Raw genomic sequence first — 16032 nt, forward strand, 5'->3', positions numbered from 1 at the left:
CCCTCTTGAACGGTGGACCCGACAGGAACAGAAACCAAGCCACAAAATCCAAGAGAAGAATGCTCGGCAGAAGCATTGTTGAGAGATTCCATTCCATTCAGGCCGGAGTCGGCCACGCGAGTCTAGATTGAGCAGGTGCCCCTGCTTATCGACCCGAAAGAGCTCATAAATTGAATGTCGTGACGAGTTCCCTACTGTGCTTGGAGGCTGCAGCTGCAGCTGCGGAGTGGAAGGACATGGCAGGGGAACGGATGCTCTGTCGTCCGAGTCAATTGTTTCTACGCTCTTCGTATACCCGAATACCTCTATCTGCCGATCTTGACATATGCACATGCCAGATGCCAGATAGGGCCAGGACATGCAGCAGTGGGTCCCAATCGGGCAACTTCCTTGTCGTCGGCTAAACCTGCGTGTGGGAAGGCAATGACCTTGTCCAATTCTCGGCCCTAGTGATCGGCAGATCACCCTGAGAGTTTGGCTTTGTCGAAACAGGTATTCCGTACCATCTTGGGCAACGAACGGGGCTTCACTGGTTGGCAGTAGTGGCATCAACCCAATCAGCCATAACAGATAGAACAAAGTATATAATCGGTTGGCGTTATTCACACAATCGAGAAAACAAAAATTAATCCTCAAAATCAAGTGAGACAAAAGATCCAAAAGTGGAACCCGCCAAAACTCGCGGGGATTGCCCCTGGCCCTGGCATGCTGAATCCCGATCGATTTTTGGAGATCGATTTTGTGTCAGGTCTCGCTTAATCTAATCAAGAAATAATACTCATGCTAAGCGTTTGGTGAATTTGACTTGCGCTCCATAAGAAAGCCCTGTCGACTTATATGAAGGTGGACGGGGTTGACGACAACGAATACGTTTTGTCTCGGCCAATTTGCGATCTTGGGCGATCTTTTCGGTCAGAGGAAAAATGATACGATATCGTCGGGGATTTGGATGTCCTCGGGGGCTACTGTCTATGCGATGGCCTATCTGTGAGATTATAGTTTGTATTTTATGGCCTAGAGAGAATGCGTGCCATCGATTAATATCGATGTGCTCTTACTAGCTGCAACTCAATCTAAATAATCTAATTATGAGACTATTCATCCAGTGAGCTTCTTTGGTATAAACATAATTCTATACTTCTATGTTGCAATGTGATTGGTCGACCAAAATCACGGGACAATTTTTATACCGCCTATGGCGGTATAGCACCTGCCGGCAGAATATACTTAGTTTTCGAGCCACCGGCGCATTCATTATGCGCAAGCTCTGGCAATGGCACTTACAAGAATAAGGGCTTTGCAGAAGCTGACTGGTGCAAATTTGTCACCTGTGCTCTGCACATGGCGACACAACCGCGCAGAATGTGCGTCGATCGCATCCGCCACTCATCTTCCGGTGTTGTCTGGGAGGCGACGCTTTTTGTCCACCACGAGAACATTGGGGTCAGCTGAAGCTGTTCCAACCAGTAGTGAAGTGTGTCATACTAAAGAAGATTTTGCTATTCACCGCTAATCTTTCTTCTATCCCAGCAGAAAACAGCTGATCCAGACGAGCCGCCCCCAAGAGTTCCTATCGATGGCAATATCCTCCTTCGGTCCCAATTCGAATTGCATGGAGACATTCGTGAGTACCTGAAGAAATGGCAGGATAGCAACCCCAATGATTTGGACCCGGTGCGCCGATCCGACTCCAAGAATCGGCCATTGGAAATACCTGGTAAATCGATTGGCACAATGCCTAACGGCCGAGACATAATCGATGCTTGGGGTGACCCGAACAGGTTTAACCAAGAGGCTATGGACAAAGATGAATTTGAAGGTGAACACCTCGAGCAGGGTGACTTAATCGCCCGCTTGAACGCGGACGGGGTGTTCAATTACGGAATCTACGTGCGGTCTGTTCACAAACAGAAACAGTTCTACAATGGCAACGGGAATTGGCGCATTTGCTCCAACACGGAGCTCGACTACGTTATCAAAGGATTTGCACCTACCGAACTTGTCGAGCCTCTCACGCCATGGTTCCCGGATAACGAGGCTATCGCATGTCAAGATATTCAACTGACCCCCGAGGGAGGTCTTCCAAGGCCACTGGGCGCTCCTCTTCTGAGGATGATGAGCAACTTCAAGACTCATGTTTTGAAATTCTATAGAGAAAATTCCCAAATACTGGATAATCTTCATGATAAGGTGGCAGACGATACCGAAGTTCTATGCTTGAGCCTTGAAAATTTGACAACAACTGCTCTTGGCATTGAGGAATCGGAGCTGACTAGTGTCAACATGTTTGCTGTCCATCAAGCTGTTCGCCGGCATCCTTTCCTCATCGAAAAAGATGGCAGCTCCTTGTTCAGCCGGATGTACATCGTGCAGCCAAAACGGATCGCCAATATTGTCAAACAGGTCGTTGACTGGACTCATGAACACCAAGAACATTGTGTTCGTGCCACAATGCGCAAAGACACGCAGGGGTCTAAAGACCACCCTATGAACCGGTTCATCACTAAAGCACAGCGGTTGATTCGCCTTAGCAGAAGGCTCCGCTCTCCGACTATTATGTCCAGCGTGGGACCATCCTCCAACAGGTATTCGCCTGGTCAGGATGGAAACCCGCTAGTGTTCCGAGAACTTCCTACCGAAAAATTTACTGCAGATGACCAAATGATCATTGAATATCTGCAGCTGTACTCGGTCCCTTCTATTGTCATGCCATCGGGCACTCTGAGATCAACAGCAACACATATCATGCGTGCCACGGGGATGTATAATACTCTTGGTCTGAGTGAGGCTTCAACCCGTCTTTTATTGCAGGAGATCGGCATCATAGCGCCTTGGGAGAACCTTTTACCCCTTGACCAGTATCTGATGCTTCCTGGACATGGGATATCCCTCGCAAGGGACATGGAGTGGGAAGAGATTGAGGACTCTTGCAGCAAGCTCACTGCCGATCAGTTGCAGGATTCTATGCAACACCTGAGAAAGGATTGGGGAGATCTACCAGTTTACTGTGTGGATGATGTGACGGCGCAGGAAATTGATGACGGTATATCGCTGGAGCCCATCCCAGGATCTCGTAACACATTCTGGGTGCATGTCCACGTTGCCAATCCGACAGCCTTTATTAAGAATGACAACCCTATCATTCAGTATGCAGCTTCACGACTCTTCACCACCTACATCCCGGAACGCACCTATCCCATGCTTCCCAAAGCTCTCACTGAACCCCACTTCAGTTTGGCGGCTGGTCGGCCGGTACTCACATTCAGTGCGAAGATGAATCTTCGAGGAGAGATCTTGGATAGTGAAATCAAAAACGGCACAATTCACAATGTCATCAACATCACTCACAAAACACTGCGCGACTTCTTCGACCCCGATTCTGAAGAACAGTTGGAATCATTCACCATCGGTGGCAAGTTCACCGAACCATCAATACCTGAGGGTAAAACTATCCAACAAGGCCTGCGGCCCGAGGACAAAGATAGATTCCACATCATGCGTCAACTCATGCTCGCATTCCGCCAGACCCGTCGAAAGAATGGTGCCATGGACCTCACTCCTCTTAGCCCAGATCTTTCTATCTCAGTCCAGTCAGGCGACGCCCCGATGCCGCCATACGATTTACAATCCACAACCGGACGCCACTATCTCGGTGACCCAGTCATCCGGCTCGATGTGCAATCCTATGATCCATACGACGTTCGCGACCAATCCCGGGACAATCTAGTCTCCCTGATCATGAATCTGGCCGGGCACATCTCCGGTCAATTCTGTGCCGCACGCAACATCCCCGTTGTCTACGACGGCACGTGGTACGACCCGGAGTACGGACGCGTGACCAACAAAAACTTGTCCAATTTCGGCGGTGAGGGTTTCTATGAGCTCAGCGTACCGTTGGCCTACTCTTCTACAGTCCCAACTAAGCATCACACCCTGGGCTTGGATACGTACGTCAAGAGCACCAGTCCGCTGCGCCGGTACACGGATGTTATTGCGCATTACCAGATCGAGGCAGCATTGCGTTTCGAGCATGAACACGGCCGTCAGTTTGACGCTCTTGTTGATAGTCCAGATTCTACAGAGATCGATCTAGTGGAGACGGACCTAGCAGAGACAGACCCAGCAGAGACCGATCTAGCAAAAGCCGATCTAGCAGAGACTCCCACTGAAATCACCACCAATGACACAAACACCATTCCCGCCTCTCTCCTCCCCTTCTCCAAATCTGACATCGACGCCCACCTTATCTACTCCCAACCCCTGCGCACACGTCTCAGAAACCTCGACAAATACTCCGCACAACATTGGGCTTGTATGCTCCTCTTCCGCGCATTCTACTTCTCCGAGTGCAATCTCCCCGTCACGTTCCCATGTCTGCTACGCACCCCGCGTACTAGGCCTAGACATTTGGACGAGGAGTATTCCGGCGTCATCACCAGTCTTGGCGTGAACTGCTCCGTCACCATTCCTCCGGATTTCCTAGATAAAGATAAGCTGGATATCTTCTGCACGGTCGAAGCTCATATCACGGCTGTCGATATGGCCTCTCTACAGGTGACTATGGAGGCGACTAGTTTTGTGAAGCCGTTCGAGAGGAAGGGTGAGTGGGCTTGAGTTTGGGTGACTTGTACAATACTGTATCATATACATCTCCTATAGGCATCGCCAATCTTTATATAATTGAAGGATTTCATGCCTTGGACATCGTTATTCAGCATTCACAGATACTTTCTGTTCAAGGGTTCATTAATCCGGCACCCTGGAGATTATGCTCCAGGTTCGTCGCCCCATCTTTCCTTTCCTGAATTGGGGTATCTTTCTTCGGCAGGTATGCATACAAAACCTCGGATGTCATAGCTCCGAATGTAGTAAAGCTGCCGTGCGATCAGCGAGTGGATTGATCGTCAAAAGAACGTCACTTACAATGCAATGAAACTGAATGCCTCGGCCGCATACTTCCGGCTACATACCATCTCGTGGTTCCAAAGGTGGATGCTGCAGCTGACCTGGTTGAAATCCTGAGCCAGAAAGATGAATGCAGTGAGCCAGCTAGATGGGAGAGCATTTGTTACCGGTATAAAAGAGTGCTTAATACTATCATGCTTACAGATAAGAAAGTACTGCATCCGTCAGAAGCAGAGGGAGAACCTGCCATCTGCGACGTCGGGTAAAGCAGCTGATGCCTAGTGTTATACCGTCGACGATTGGGGTGAGGACCGCCTGTAAGGATTTTAGAATCTCTACATATTAAGATAAGACCTTGGGGAAATATACCACCACCAAGGGAAATATCACTGTAAGGGTTTTCGTCTCGCGGGCTGCCCAGGCTGTGATCCCGAGGACGACAAATGAACTGATGCATTGGATGATATGAGCGATGGTTGAGATTAAACCACAGAGGGAGTTGAAGAAGCCCATGTTGATGATCAGGTATTAATTTATTGATTGCTTGAATTAGTGTGAAGTGTTCAGAGTTCCTTTTCGAGAGATTCGGGGTTTTCACCCTTTCCCCAGGGATGATATCACCACATGTGGCCAAAGTCAAAACTGGTCTCTCATTGGCAAAAGCCATTCTGACATCCACGAGTATCTATGGATTAATTATTATATGCTGTCAGACTGTACTCGCGACTTAAAAGTCAACTGGTCGATTCTCCACATCCGGCCGAGTATATTTTTCACCCTGGGGAACGTGTCTCTTGGTACGAACGGACGGCAGGAGATCAATGATGAAAGAAAAAACAAAGAATGCGAATATAAGAGCGGCAACTACTAAAGTTAGCTTTTCCTTGCACAATCTGACAGGGCTGAAAACTTACCCCATTCTAAAACAGCGGCGGCGTTCCTGTTTCTTCCGGCTCTTTTGCATACGCCAAATCCAATAGCGACAGCAACTTCACAGATGATGAAAAGAGCTTTGATGAAAAAGCTCACTAACAAAATCCGGGCTTGCGGATGGTAGAATCGGCCGATTTGGATGTATTCCATACACACCAGGAGGGCGCAGACCACGTAGCACGCTATGAACATAGCCAAAAACCCATCGTGAAGGTTTGAGTGATGCTTGGTGTCGAAGATGGACAGCAGAATGAGACCTACAGCCCCAGCGATCGAGAAAAGAATCGATCCAACAGCACAGATCTTGTCAAACCTCCCTTTGTTTCGGGCAAGTTGGCCGGCATGACGAAGCCAACGCTCAGAGATGAGACCGAGATCCATGAATACGACTGTTACTGCACTTCCCGCAATGAACAGCGGTTTGAGTCTCTCAGCCCCAATATGGGAAATGTAACTGATTGTTGAATTAACTTCGATGTTGCGCCGAGGGCCAGGTTCATTGATTAGACTCACGGAATTTTGAGCCCATCGGTCATGGTGGAATAAATTGGCTTTCCATCCGCCGCCCAGGTTGACAACATGGCTACCAGCATAGCTACAAGGCCATTAGTTAAAGTAAGCTTAATATCTCGTGTTCTGACTCTCACCAATCCACATGCACCCGGATACCAAGGGGAAGATCCAGAACGAGACAATCCACATGGCTTGTTACGCGACCCGTGGGGTGGGATCTTCAGGTGGAAAGACTATGTTGTCTGGGAAGAGCTTGTATTATGATTGTTTGCAAGGGACACTCCTTTGAACAATTTCGATGTAAATTGTCGCGCATGTGAAAATTCAAGGATCGCAAGCAAGGGGGGGAACGCCGGATCTACGCCTGGCAGTACAAATCCCCAAGAGCGTAGAAATGCAACCCCACAGATCCGAATTACCGAATTCAGACTGTCTATGTATGTAACTCCATGGCGAACAGCTTATATCTCGGAGTGTCCGCGACCGGATGCTGACATCAGCAGATTCGGAGCTTTTTTCAACCTCATTTTCGATTGAACAGGAAGTGATCTTGCTTTTTCAACGACTGTACATCCAGAAGCTGTGGAAATTTGTTCGGTAATTCTTCTCAATGGTTCTACCAATGCGTCAGCTAGAGGGATTTAAGCAATCGTTGAGTGGCGAAGCTTGGAAATATTCTAGGTCGATATATTCTCAGCGATGCTACGTTGAGAGGTGATCTCACCTAGCAAGGCCCATAAATCTTGACTTTGCACTGCAATGACTAGAGCTGCAGCACTGATGATCTCGCTCAACTGATTGTTTCAGGGGCCTCGGAAGAGCGAGGTCTAGCACCTGGGCAACCTTGCCATCAACGGCTAGAGGTCTGCTTGACTGACCCTCAAAAAGGTCCCACTGAGTCACTCATCAGTGTAGCTTTATACTACCGGTCCGAATAACCAAGTCGTAGGCTTCCTCAATCTCACTAAGTTGGGCTTCGGGATTGGGTCTTTGCAGGTCCTGAATTAAGGTATTAAGATATTAAAGAGACATGTGCCACATATTTCATGTCGAACGACTATCCCAGATGAAGGACGTGTGGACGTATTCTCAGAATATCATGGTTATTGTCACTTGTCTGATGAAGAGACCATATATCCCAGTCATGTGACCGGGGACTATGCTAACTAGCCACTTCGGGTATATCCACCGCTGGTCGCAATTTCAATCTTCCACCCTATTGATCTGTCATTTTTTCCTAAATTTTTTTGTTTAATTGATGAAAACAACATCTAAAAAGACATTCAAAAGAGTACTGAAATTCTACCATTCTCGTTAATTGAAATTGGTTTGTAGTTAGTGATAGATCAGGTGAGAATAGGTAAGCTCTTGAGAATTGCGGCTAGTGGGAGATATACCCGAAGTGGCTAGTTAGCATAAATTCCGATGACGTAGCCACGCAACTACACCCACTGCGACTATTCTTTGACAGTAAGTACGGTGTGAATATGTTTCATGTCTGTCAATTGAGCCACTGGATACGAACTTCAATAATGAATAAATAAAGTTACAAGTCTTCTTTGCTTCGACTTCCACGCCCTATCACAAGTCCGGAGTACAAGGTTGCAACGTACAACAAAGATGAGACTACGGTGTAAGAACATGATAAATACATGTTTTGGCCACAGTGATATCATTCCAGTTTATGCTGGTTGGCTATAGGATTACTAGGATGTGCTGAGTACAATACTGCCCAGGTGCATATAGTTGGCATGTTTCTTGGCAGAGCCTGAACCATGACGCAATTGTTTTGGATTTTGATATTTGGCGTTTAGATCAAGGATGATGGCCAGTTTAACATTCTTATGACAGTACACTGAGTTAAGTGGCTGACCATGTAGCTAATAGGAACTCCATAAGAAATCCATCCATGTACATCGTATCCGATAGAGGATCGTGGATCGTCGCACCTAAATTCGTGATACTTGTACACCATCACATTGAAACCACGAACGTCATAAATCATTACTCTAATGGTTGCCTAAGTATGTCTATGTACAAAGGAGATATAAATACCCTCTTCTTCTCCCAGTGAGATCAATTCTTACCTTCATCAACCATATCCAATATCTACTTGATAACAACTTCAACCAACTTCAACCAACTTCAACCAACTCAAAATGCAGTTTGTACGCAAGGCTGAAGAGGCCATTACTGGCAAGAAGAACGAGTCCCACGAGTCGACAAAGTCCTCCAACCATGGACCCCACTCGTCCAACTTGGCCAACAAGCTTGACCCCCGCGTCGACAGTGATAGAGGTTTGTCATTCACCTCACCTCACATCTCATATCCTTCAGAATTCAATACTAATAACTACCTCAGACAACCGTGCTGCCCATACCGATGTGACTGGCGCTGGTCTTGGAACAACCCATGACACAACCCACGGCACCACCGCAACAGGCACTCACGGCTCGACCCTGGGCTCTGGCACTACCCATGGCACCTCTGGTGTGACTGGCACCGGTGCCGGTATTGGGTCTAGTCACCCTACCACTGCTACTGGCACTCACGGCTCTGGTACTACATACGGCACCTCTGATGCGACTGGCACAGGTGCTGGTCTTGGATCTACCTACAATACCACAGGCAGCACCAATGCCGGCCCTCATAGCTCAAACATCGCGAACAAGGCCGATCCCCGAGTCGACTCTGACCGTGATAACCGTGCTCGCCACGAGGGCCTCATCGGCACTGGTCTTGGATCTACTCACACTACCACCGCTACTGGCCCCCACAGTTCTACACTGGGCTCTGGCACTACCCATGGCACTTCTGGTGTGACTGGCACCGGTGCCGGTCTTGGGTCTAGTCACCCTACCACTGCTACTGGCACTCACGGCTCTGGTACTACATACGGCACTTCTGGTGTGACTGGAACCGGCGCTGGTCTTGGATCTACTCACCCTACCACTGCTTCTGGCACTCACGGCTCTGCCCTGGGATCTGGCACTACCCATAGCACTGGTGCCGGTCTTGGGTCTACCCACCCTACCACCGCTACCGGCACACATGGCTCTGCCCTGGGTACTGACACTGGCGCTACCCACAGTGGTCCGATTCCTACCCCTGGCACCAGCAGCACAAATGCTGGACCCCACAGTTCCAACATTGCGAACAAGCTCGACCCCCGCGTTGACTCGGACCGTGACAGCTACCCTCAGCACCAGTCTCCTCTTGCTGGTACTGGGCCTGGTACTGTTACCCACGGCTCCCACACTCGCGATACTACCGCTCCCGGTGGCTCGGTGATTGGTGGATCGGGTCTTGGTACTACTGGTCATCAGGATGCTGTTGCTGGCAATAGCTACAATACTTCTAGCACTGGAACTACCACTGGTACCACTGGTCCTCACAGTTCGAGCATTGCCAACAAGCTCGATCCTCGTGTGGATTCGACCGCTACTCGCATTGAGAATGAGGATCACCGTAGAATCTAGGTGGATATTTGGAACTCTTTGGTTTTTATTTTGGCAGGCACAGGCCTTGATATGATGATATGAATTTGGGATTAAGAGCAAGCGATTTTGGTTATTTCCAATATAACAAATGATTTAATTCTTCATGTTCCAATGTTCTATTATGCAGATCGTTGTACATCTTTTCTCCGAGTAGATATACATAACCTACCTCAAACATATGTTTAGGTAGGCTCTCAATTTGTACAGTGTGTTCGACTTTCATGCACCAAACACCTCTTTCACCAGTGCCTTCTTATTGACCTTACCCATCGCATTCCTCGGAATAGCTTCCAAAACCTTCATCTCATGCGGGATCTTGAAAGGAGCAAGAGAATCCTTCAGCGCGCGCCGCATATCCAGCGGGCCCCAGGGTTGACCATTATGACCCGAAGTAGCTGCGTCGGGAGAAAGAACAACCACCGCGACAATCTTCTGGCCCCACTGTTCAGACGGGAGACCAACGACTGCAGCTTCGGTGATTTGGGGACTAAGCACCATCGTTAGTACAGATCTTTCAAGTGAACACCCGAAAGGAAAGTGACAACATACAGAGAAAGCAACTCCCTCTCAACCTCCAACGCGCTAACCTTCTCACCCCCAGTCTTGATGATATCAACACTCTTCCGCCCCTGGATGAAATATATCGGTCCCCGAGCCCAATCTCCGCTCGCTCCACTACCAGCTCCGTCAACAACTCGACGGATCGCGACATCGCCGGTGCAGAACCACGGTCGGCCTCCATCATCGCTCTGCACGAAACTCTCGCGCGTGGCTTTCTCGTTGTCCCAGTAATGGTCGAAGACTGTTTCACCGCGGATCTGGATCTCGCCTTGGCGTTCTGGGCCATTGGAATTCTTTTCTTCCGCTGGAATGACAGCACCGGTTTCGAGGTCGGCAAGTCGGGCTTCGACGCCTGGGAGCGGCCAGCCGACGCTGCCGTCGACCCGGTCTGCGACGTCGAGGCCGCAGCTAATCGCCATTCCGATTTCGGTCATGCCGAAGCGTTCGAGGAGGACGTTGCCGTTGCTGAGTTTTGTCCAAGCGGCTTTAGTCGGTGTTGGTAGGGCGGCCGAGCCGGAGATACTCAAGCGAAGGTTTTGTGGGGAGATTCCTTCTTTGGCGGCTTTTTGGTACTCTGGGGTTAGTTCCGGGAAGGTGGCCATGAGGCGGGTGTAGATTGTTGGGACGGCAGTTAAGAATGTGATGGGTGATCTTGAGCTGTTGGATGGGAGGAAGGGTGCTGCTAGTCGTTTCCAGACTTTTTCCGCGTTGAAGGGGTGCATGAATTCGACCGAGGAGCCTGCTACTATTGGTGCCACGATTGCGTTTACCACGCCGTGGATGTGGTGGAGGGGAAGCAAGTGAAGCAGCCGGTCATCCGACGTGTACTTCCATGCTTCTAGTAGTGAAGATGCTTGCGCGGCCACTGCCGAGTGGGGGATGAGAACACCTTTCTGTTTCGAGTTAGCTAGCTCATTGGGTGCAGGAACTAACTGAGCCTACCGGTCGGTTCGTTGTCCCAGATGTATACAACATCAACCCACCGGACGAAGGCTGCTTCAAATCTTGTAGGGTTACAGCTTCGCTGCTCGAGGCGCCCTCTGTGAGCTTACGGCGGATAGAGAACACAGGCTCGTGCTCCAATCCCTTGTCCACGACTTCCAGGCCTTTATTGGCATATTTTTGAGTTGTCAACAGCATCTTAGCCTGTGAATTGTCCAGGATATACTTCAGCTCCGCAACCGGGAAAGCCGGCGAGAGCGGGAGCGCAATGGCATCACTAGCAAAGATCGCCAGCATCATCACTGTAAGCTTATTAGGATTCTACGTATATTCTTCAACGGGATTCAAGGCAGCAAGTACCGACGTAATCATAGCTGCTCTCCGCGATGAAGGCGATCCGCTCGCCAGCCAATTGGCCCTGGGCCTTTTGTTCCAGGTCCTCCTTAGCGAGGACGGTGTCGGCAATTAGATTACCGTAGGTGAATGATCGGGCAGAGATGCTATGCACAACAGCCGGGCTTTCAGGGTCATGGCTCTGGAGTGCGCGGAAGATATGTGTGTTGGGAAGAGTCGACAAGAGTCTGGCGCTGAGAGGCAACCGCCGCGGAGTGAAGCAGACGCGCGCATTCGTACGCGAAAGCAGGGAGAGTAAACCAGACATTTTGAAATTTGAGATTTTGATCTTTAATTAATAGTAGAAACCCATTGAATAAGAAGAAGCAATTGAGGTGTCTCGAGCAAAAGACAAGCTGATGTCATGACAGTGACGTTCCGAAATCGAAAACATATGATTGGCTTCAATTGCGGACATCTCTCTCATCCTCCTCCCTTTGATCACTTCTTCTTTTCCTCTAAATGCTTCCTCGCAGCCTTCCGGGTCTGCTCCCTCGCCGTCTCTTCACTGTATCTGCAAGAATGGCCTCCAACACGCCGCTGGAGGATGTCATGCGCGATAAGGTGAGCCACTCCTCCGTGTTGTTGACTGTTGTTGACTGCGATTGCTAACGTCTCCCCCCTTTTTATAGATCACTCACGCATTCACACCTTCGAAACTCGTGATCCGGAATGACTCTCACCTCCATGCGCACCACGCTGCAATGGAAGGGTCGGTATCGAAAGAGACGCATTTCAAGTGCGTTCCCCACATCCGACCATACACGGCGCATGAGTCAATGTCTAATATCTCTCAGTGTGACAATTGTCTCTGATTCCTTCGAGTCGAAGATGCAGCCCGCTCGGCACCGTATGGTCTATTCGTTGTTCAAGGAAGAGATGGCTCGCGAGGGCGGACTACATGCACTGCAGTTGAAGACGAAGACACCCGCTGAGGAGCAGCGCGAGATGGAGAGGAAGGAAAAGGCATAGATCGCGGACTGATTGGGCGTTCAGGTGCTCGTTATTTTGAAAGAGCGTGTCGAGTCGGATACCCCCAAACGATGACTCGGAATGCATTACATTACACTGCACAAACCTAGGATTCCAGGACTTTTTAACTACGGGGTTATATCTACGGCGTGATAGATCAAACTCATGCGCGAAGGAATCAATTATTAGACAGTATTACATAGGTTCTAGCACCAAACAGGGGGCGGAGGAAAGCAACAATCTAGTATATACATCCATGCGCCGCGACATCACGAGCCCCGAAGTAACGACAATCATCAAGGGCCATCGCGTGTTAGACGCGGAGCAGCTGTACACGAACACGCAGGTACAGACAGCTAGGAGGCAAAGACACAAAGAAAGAGGGGTTGAAAGACATTGCTTTTACACAAGAAGGAAATGCGAAGGGGTGGTATAACGAGAGAACAAAGACAAATGGGAAGATGCGGAGAAGATCCCGGGACAGGTCGTACATGGACAAGGTAGGAAAATGATGCAGTGCAGCAGACAAATCACTATTTCCCGCTACTTGCTCTTGTTGTTTTCGGTGACACCGACGGCCACACCGACGACGATACCAATAATAATGACTGGAAAGTAGGTTAGCGGGTCGGTCAGATCTTGGTATGACAGGTAATACTTACGGATGATAATCAGCGCATACCACTTCCAGCGCCGAGCGTTCTTTGCGCTCTGGATAGCGCTGTCAAGCTTGGTGTTGGCCTGCTCGACATTGCGGTGTGTCTCCTCAGCTCCCTGCTGAATTTGCTGGACTGCAGGCTCCTGTTGGTGTACTAGCTCGGCGACCTCATTGTACAGGTGGCTGAGTTCGATCAGATCCTGCTCGATTTTTCGGATAGCGGCGGAGCGCTGCATAGTAGCCTGACGGGCATCGTTGGCCTGGCGGGTGCGAGTACCGGGAACCTATTCCTCCAATATTAGCAACCGACCTGACCCGTAAAAGATAAAATTCGGGCGAAACATACAACAAAACTCTGCTCCTGTCCCAGCAGGACATTCTGCACACCCTGTTCTAACTCCTCGGGGGTAGCCTCGGGATTGGCAATCTCGTATCGGCGGCGCACTTGCTCCTCCAGGCGCTTCTGGAAGTCGCTCTGCGTGCGCTGGTACTGCTCAATCTCCCGACGCAAGTTGCGGCTGACGTTCTCGACCTGGCCCTGTACGCGCGCATCGCCGGATCCCGGGGTCTCCTTGATGCGCTTGAATTGATCGCGCAGGTATCGCAACGCAGTATTGATCTCATCCTCAATGTAATCGAGCGTTTGGCGCGAAGCCTGGTCTTCCTTGCCGGTGCTTGAGTCCAGAAGGGCCTTTTGGGCGGCGACCAATTGGGACTCGCGCTTCTTGGTCAACTCGGTAATACCCTCGTTCAGTTCCTTGCACTTGTTCAGAATCGCCGTTGGGCCACCAGATGAGGCTTGATTGATGTTGGACATCTCTGTTGAGGAATTAGACTCGTCGCAAAGAGGTCGATTATCGGGTCAGCATACCATAGCCACCATTTCCCTGTTCCGCGGCGCCAGCCTGGTCATAACCACCACCATATCCATAGCTTTGTTCTTCCTGGCCCCCATAGGGATTGGTCTGTTGCTGACTTCCGTATGGGTTGTACTGGCCATAGCCGCCTGAGGTGTCCCCTAAGCTCTGGTACTAGGGGAAGTCGGGTCAGAAAGCAAACTCAAGCAATCAATGGGGTACACATTGGTTCACTCACACTCATGATGTGCAGATTCTCAGGTTCTCAGATCTGGGGAACAAAACAATAATAGTAGGGGGAGGGGGGAGATGTAGGAGGGAAGGGTGAGACGGGGAGAAGTGGAAATTACGGCAGAAGGGCTGGCGGTGTCAGCGCAGCAAAGCCAATAAGATCCGGGGGTTAGTCGCGCTGAATAGCAGAATTAAGCATTAATTTGGGGTGAATTAAAAGGGATCAATGGGTTTAACGGGGTTCGACGGTTTCAAGGGTTTCATAGGCCTTCGCATTTACAGTGGTTTCTTTGGGGTCCCCCTATTTTTAACCGTCTGCTACAGAGTGGACAGTGCACCGTTCCTACGTTAGTACGGATACAGCCTCCTTGCAATTTGGCGGTGGAGTCCCCGAGATTGGCCTTTGATCCTGTGTGGCTGAGCCTGTTCTATTTAAGACATGGCAGATCCGTGTGATTCGATGAAGGGGGAGAGCGGCATATTTTTTCATCAAGTACTGGATACTTGGCTTTGGTTGTAATCTCCACTCTGGATGATGTACCTGGTACGTGTCCCACGGTCTGTGGCAAGGGAGTCTGCACGTCATGATTATGATGTACCGCCTTGATGAAAGACATATGTATGCAACGCGGACTATTCCAATAGGAAAACAATCCAGTCTGGGCGACAAGTCGGAAATAGCATGCGTAGGGACAAGACGAACTGAAAAAATGGATGTGAAACTTGGCCAATCAGGGCATTTAGAAGGTTCGATGAGCCTCATGTCAGGCATCAACTAAATCTCGTTTAGCAAAGTCAAAGTATAGCTGCCTGATCTATACAGCATATGGTTACTCCGTATAAGGGCTATAGTACGGAGAAGTGGCTATGTGGTTGCCCAATGCGGTAACCCAGTCTATTCTTCTTTCGGCCTAAGAAATTTCCGTCTCCTTTTCACCTCCCCAACACTCACTTTCCTCACCCCGGACTAACCGTTAGTCTTTTGAATATTGTATCATCCTTCTTAGGTGTCACCCGACATATCTGCCATGATATCGAACGATTCCCAGGTCTCGCCCCTCATGCATCTGCGGCATGTAAGCCTCGGGTATTCTTAGCCACAGAGTTCACCTAATGGTTGTTGGATTTAGGCACTTGACCTCCAGGGCTGTGCTCCCGAGGCAGTTGAGCCTCTGAAGTCAGGGAGTGTGGGTCTCATATGTGGATCTACCTCGGTAGGCCATTCCATTCCAAGGTTACCTTGTGGATGTCTAGAAATCCCTTCAATGCCACAAACTAGCATATTGTCTCGATCTGGTGGATTCGATACACATACAGGATGAGGACACCACAATAATGCCCGGAATCTGAACTGGAGGCCAGACGTTGGGAGGCTAAGAGAAGCATGAAAAAGAGGCTGTATGTTCTGTCATATAGCTTGGTACTAACAGCTATAGTCTTTCGTTTCAAAGCTGAACCATCTCTGCCGTCGATATGGAAGAGCTTGAATGCTCTAGAATGCTTTGCATTTTAGGAGAAGCCACGGAATTCGGCCAATGGCCAAGGAATAGGAATGCGAGGCCATTG

General features: G+C 49.6%; 7 protein-coding genes across 7 annotated transcripts; 3 read left to right on the forward strand and 4 right to left on the reverse strand.

The window, feature by feature from the left end:
• Positions 1 to 1341: 1341 nt before the first annotated feature.
• N7518_005736 (exoribonuclease II) lies at positions 1342 to 4614 on the forward strand (the record flags this gene model as incomplete). Its single annotated transcript, XM_057186663.1, has 2 exons — positions 1342 to 1443; positions 1531 to 4614. The coding sequence occupies 2 exons, from the start codon at positions 1342 to 1344 to the stop codon at positions 4612 to 4614; spliced, it is 3186 nt and encodes a 1061-aa protein (XP_057043433.1).
• A 121-nt stretch (positions 4615 to 4735) lies between these two features.
• Positions 4736 to 5418, reverse strand: N7518_005737 (MARVEL domain-containing protein; the record flags this gene model as incomplete). The annotated part of the gene is made up of 4 exons (XM_057186664.1): positions 4736 to 4874; positions 4924 to 5049; positions 5108 to 5220; positions 5275 to 5418. The coding sequence occupies 4 exons, from the start codon at positions 5416 to 5418 to the stop codon at positions 4736 to 4738; spliced, it is 522 nt and encodes a 173-aa protein (XP_057043434.1).
• A 214-nt stretch (positions 5419 to 5632) lies between these two features.
• On the reverse strand, positions 5633 to 6540 carry N7518_005738 (Frag1/DRAM/Sfk1 family protein; the record flags this gene model as incomplete). Its single annotated transcript, XM_057186665.1, has 4 exons — positions 5633 to 5769; positions 5820 to 6292; positions 6352 to 6433; positions 6486 to 6540. 4 exons carry the CDS (start codon positions 6538 to 6540, stop codon positions 5633 to 5635), a joined length of 747 nt encoding a protein of 248 aa, XP_057043435.1.
• Positions 6541 to 8510: 1970 nt separating this feature from the next.
• On the forward strand, positions 8511 to 9831 carry N7518_005739 (uncharacterized protein; the record flags this gene model as incomplete). The annotated part of the gene is made up of 2 exons (XM_057186666.1): positions 8511 to 8649; positions 8714 to 9831. 2 exons carry the CDS (start codon positions 8511 to 8513, stop codon positions 9829 to 9831), a joined length of 1257 nt encoding a protein of 418 aa, XP_057043436.1.
• A 240-nt stretch (positions 9832 to 10071) lies between these two features.
• On the reverse strand, positions 10072 to 12016 carry N7518_005740 (acyl-CoA synthetase; the record flags this gene model as incomplete). The annotated part of the gene is made up of 4 exons (XM_057186667.1): positions 10072 to 10339; positions 10402 to 11306; positions 11356 to 11657; positions 11716 to 12016. 4 exons carry the CDS (start codon positions 12014 to 12016, stop codon positions 10072 to 10074), a joined length of 1776 nt encoding a protein of 591 aa, XP_057043437.1.
• Positions 12017 to 12210: 194 nt separating this feature from the next.
• N7518_005741 (BolA family protein) lies at positions 12211 to 12720 on the forward strand (the record flags this gene model as incomplete). The annotated part of the gene is made up of 3 exons (XM_057186668.1): positions 12211 to 12312; positions 12381 to 12487; positions 12546 to 12720. 3 exons carry the CDS (start codon positions 12211 to 12213, stop codon positions 12718 to 12720), a joined length of 384 nt encoding a protein of 127 aa, XP_057043438.1.
• A 543-nt stretch (positions 12721 to 13263) lies between these two features.
• N7518_005742 (syntaxin) lies at positions 13264 to 14479 on the reverse strand (the record flags this gene model as incomplete). The annotated part of the gene is made up of 5 exons (XM_057186669.1): positions 13264 to 13328; positions 13383 to 13662; positions 13725 to 14197; positions 14250 to 14409; positions 14474 to 14479. The coding sequence occupies 5 exons, from the start codon at positions 14477 to 14479 to the stop codon at positions 13264 to 13266; spliced, it is 984 nt and encodes a 327-aa protein (XP_057043439.1).
• Between the last annotated feature and the right edge of the window lie 1553 nt (positions 14480 to 16032).

Source organism: Penicillium psychrosexuale, assembly GCF_028828465.1.
Source record: "Penicillium psychrosexuale strain IBT 29551 chromosome Unknown utg000003l, whole genome shotgun sequence".
In the NCBI taxonomy this organism is placed as follows: domain Eukaryota; kingdom Fungi; phylum Ascomycota; class Eurotiomycetes; order Eurotiales; family Aspergillaceae; genus Penicillium; species Penicillium psychrosexuale.